The sequence below is a fragment of the Lotus japonicus genome, chromosome 4, assembly GCF_012489685.1.
Source record: "Lotus japonicus ecotype B-129 chromosome 4, LjGifu_v1.2".
Classification (NCBI taxonomy): Eukaryota; Viridiplantae; Streptophyta; class Magnoliopsida; order Fabales; family Fabaceae; genus Lotus; species Lotus japonicus.
This window is the reverse complement of record NC_080044.1, coordinates 40,006,072-40,009,572: the sequence shown is the minus strand read 5'-3', so window position 1 is coordinate 40,009,572 and position 3,501 is coordinate 40,006,072. Positions and strand designations below refer to the sequence as shown.

Genomic DNA, 3,501 nt, shown 5'->3' with positions numbered 1-3,501 from the left:
TACCTTGTGATGCCGTTTGGAGTTACCAATGCACCCGCAGTGTTTATGGACTACATGAACAGGTTATTCAGACCATTTCTGGACAAGTTCGTGGTGATGTTCATTGACGATATTCTGATTTACTCGAAGAGTAAAGAAGAACACGAAGAGCATTTTATGTCAATAGATGATATAATGATCGCCATGATTCGATATTACTTGGCTTTTGTTGGACGAAGTCGTACTCAGATGCTGCACCTCGAATTATGCATTTTCTTAAGATGTGGCCACATCTTAAGAGATTAGTTATTAACCCGAGAGTCGTTTTCATACACATGCTTTTGAAAATTAAAATCATACAATTAATTTTGCCCAAGTGGGAAAACGTTAGATTTATCTAACGTTTTGTGGGCTACAATTAATTGTTATTTTGTTGTGAAAAACGGGTTAATTCATAATTCTGACAGGGGTGTATTGAGCTCTTTTATTTGTTATGTGATCTCTTTTAATTGGGCCTGTAATCTGATTGGTGTGGGCTAAAGTGTGGGCCATAACCCTTGGCCCATAATGGGAAGGGACTAGGGTTATAACATGTTTGGCTAGGTCCCCTCTGTAATCACGATATCATAAATTTGTCTGCTCCACAGCTTGCTCCATTGAGAGTTGTGAAAGGGAGTGTGAGATAGTGAGATACAGAGGAAGATCTCGTCATTGCTACATGAAAATTTCCGCTTACATTTTATCCATTTCGTTCACTGTAGTCACCTTGAACTTAGTTATGCTAATATGCTTCATATCTCATTAATCCTTCACTTCTCATGCAGGGTTTTGTTCATTTAGCACTGCAAGCAGCAATAGTCAACCTCAAATCAGCATGGTCATTTCTGGTAGGGATGACATGAGTCCGACCTTCACAAACAGTAACATACTCTATTTCTGCCATCTTAAGCCATTGTGTAAGACAAATTAAAATTAGCATTCAAGATATAAAAAACTAAAACATGTTACAAATGCATCATAAACTCTAGAGTGAAGGGCTCCAACTTCTCTCTAGAATATAGTCCAAGGAAGGTGGTCCAAGGAGGTGTAGCGGTGGAATCTGCCAGGGGTAAAGAAAGATGGAGATTTTTTAAGCAGGCAGAATCGTCTAGGGGCACTTTCGATCAGATAGGTGACTCAAATTGGGACCAAGCACCCAATAACACAGTGTTTATCGATGGACTAAAAGATAGTACCATGTACTATCATGTGGAAGATTTATTCTTCAAGATTGGAAGGGTGGCTAATATGTACATTCAAAGAGCTAGAAAACGTACTAGAAAATCCAAGTTTGGTTTTGTTCGATTCTTTACAAGTGCAGAGGCAACTAAAGCCATTCAAGAGCTCGATGGTATACTCGTGAATGGGGCTGCAATGCACTTGAGCTATGCCAGATTTCCTCTGTTCCAAGACAAGGCAAATTGCAATGTTGTTGGGGGTAATCAGAGTGGTAAATCTTTTAAACAGATTTGGGTACATAAGAAAAAGAAAGGTGTGGCGGTGCCTTTGGATTCGGTGGTGCGTGTTGCCTCAAGGGAAGATGGTAAAAATCGGGTGGAGAGAACTTTGATCGCTTCTTCTCCTGAGGACTTTGTTTCAGCAGAACAAAGGTGATTCCTATGGGTCCAAAGGAGATGGCATTGGAATTTCCAGATAAAACTGATTTAGGTGTGTTCTTGTCTAATGTTGCAGAGTCTATGAGGGATACCTTCGATAGCATTCGCCCTGCTACTTTATTACCCACAATCGGCAGTCACATTTTATGCTTGAGCATCAAACATGTGCCTTTGGGTGTGTGGGAAGAGGATTTCTTATCTCAATTGCTGTCTCTTTGGGGATTTTATAAGCTTGGATATAGAAACTAAGGATAGACTGAGGTATGATGTTGCTAAGGTGTTGATCAGATCATCAATGCCCAGTTTTAAGGAGAAATTCATTGGGGCTATTGTAGATGAGGAGAAAGTTTCGATAGCCGTTGAAGCCAACCTTTGTTTTGTTTCATCTTCACCTGTTGTCAAGCTTTCGGAAGCTGGGTTTTCTTCTCCTCCTCTTTCGGCTTCTCAGGAGACGTTTTCCTCAGGGGCGGACCCACGTAGTAGTCAGGGGGTTCAGTTGAACCCCAAAAAAAGAATTTCTACTTACCCCCCTGTATTAGTTTTTTTTTAACCCCCTGAGATTTGTATTTTGCACCCATGACCCCACTTGTACCTCTCTCTCACAGACAGAATACTCACGCTCCTCACCTTGTCTTTCTCTCACTCTTTCACAATCTCATTAGGTCTGGCCATCACGCAGCCCACCACCGGCCACCGGCCCACCACCACGCCACGCCACCACCGCCGCGCGCCTCTCAATCTCTATATCTCACGAGAACGAGAAGGTCACTCACTCACTCTTAGTGCTCTGCGTTGGGAATCTGCACAGCTGCACTCAAGGAGTCAAGGTTTCTTTCTTTCTTATTTATTTTGGTATGGATGTGAATATGTGATGGTCAGATGGTGGATGTGGAGTTTAATTGAGTTGGTTTTGAATTTTGATGTTTTGTAGAGAAATGGGTTTACAGTCACAGATGTGTTTTAAGCAACTTTCCTACTTTTCCCTTCCTACACTTTTCACGATCCAAGTTCAACCTTCCTTCACTTTTCCACTCCCAATCGCGCATTGATCACAAAAATTCGCCCTTTTCTCAAATCACAGTAAAAGTGAGGATCTTGTTTGTTTCAAACCAGGTAACAAAAATCTCTGTTTAGTTGTAATCACTGTAATATTTCCTCTAATCAACTAATTCTATAAATTATTAATTTTTTTCATTTTCAGTATGATGGTCTTTGCTGGTAATTGTTGATGATGATGATGGCTTTGTATATAAGGTTAAGGAGATAACAGAAAGAAAGAAGTGAAGGTAAGGAATAGTGTGATGTTTGTCAGTTTGTGTTGTGCTGTTTTTCAATGTGATGCAAGAGGATGAGATGATTGTGTAATGTGCAGGAATAAAATGGGAGCTACTACTCTGTTGCCTGATGTAGCAATTAGGCTTCTTCCGCGATGTCCCTTTGTTCTCAGGCACCCTTTTATCTGTAGAGTAACTTCAATTAGATCAATAAGAAAAAGGTGAGCTTCTAGAACTGTAACTTGTGTGGTATTTTCCTTTCTCAGATTATGTGCAAATGTTGAGGTGAATTTCTTTGTACTCAAATTATGATGGTGAGGGAGGGGGTCCAGAGATATTGGGGAAAGGAATAAGATGATGATGGTGTGTTAGAGGGGGAAGGGTTCTAGAGAGGGGGAGGGCTTTTCCCTTCACAAACAGTGAGCACTCTATTTTTCTTTTTAAATTTTTTTGATTGTGGAATTGGGGATTAATCTTGGGGAGATTCGAATGAAGTGCCAGAGTTGAATTGGTGTTGGCAATGCCATATGATTGGATGTCCAACCCAAGATATTGTTTGGGATGCTTATGAAATTTGCCAAATCTGCACCCTT

The 3,501-nt window shown here is 40.6% G+C and overlaps 1 protein-coding gene across 1 annotated transcript; it reads left to right on the top strand.

Moving 5' to 3' along the window:
- Nucleotides 1-1,215: 1,215 nt before the first annotated feature.
- Nucleotides 1,216-2,598, top strand: LOC130712741 (uncharacterized). Its single transcript, XM_057562560.1, has 4 exons — nucleotides 1,216-1,628; nucleotides 1,866-2,166; nucleotides 2,297-2,461; nucleotides 2,566-2,598. Exons 1-4 carry the CDS (start codon nucleotides 1,216-1,218, stop codon nucleotides 2,596-2,598), a joined length of 912 nt encoding a protein of 303 aa, XP_057418543.1.
- Nucleotides 2,599-3,501: the final 903 nt, after the last annotated feature.

Coding starts and splice junctions, on each gene's coding strand:
- LOC130712741 (XM_057562560.1), top strand. CDS start 1,216: ATGTACTATCATGTGGAAGATTTATTCTTCAAGATTGGAAGGGTGGCT. Junction 1,629..1,865: donor TTTGTTTCAGCAGAACAAAG/GTGATTCCTATG, acceptor GGATTTTATAAG/CTTGGATATAGAAACTAAGG. Junction 2,462..2,565: donor GCTGCACTCAAGGAGTCAAG/GTTTCTTTCTTT, acceptor GATGTTTTGTAG/AGAAATGGGTTTACAGTCAC.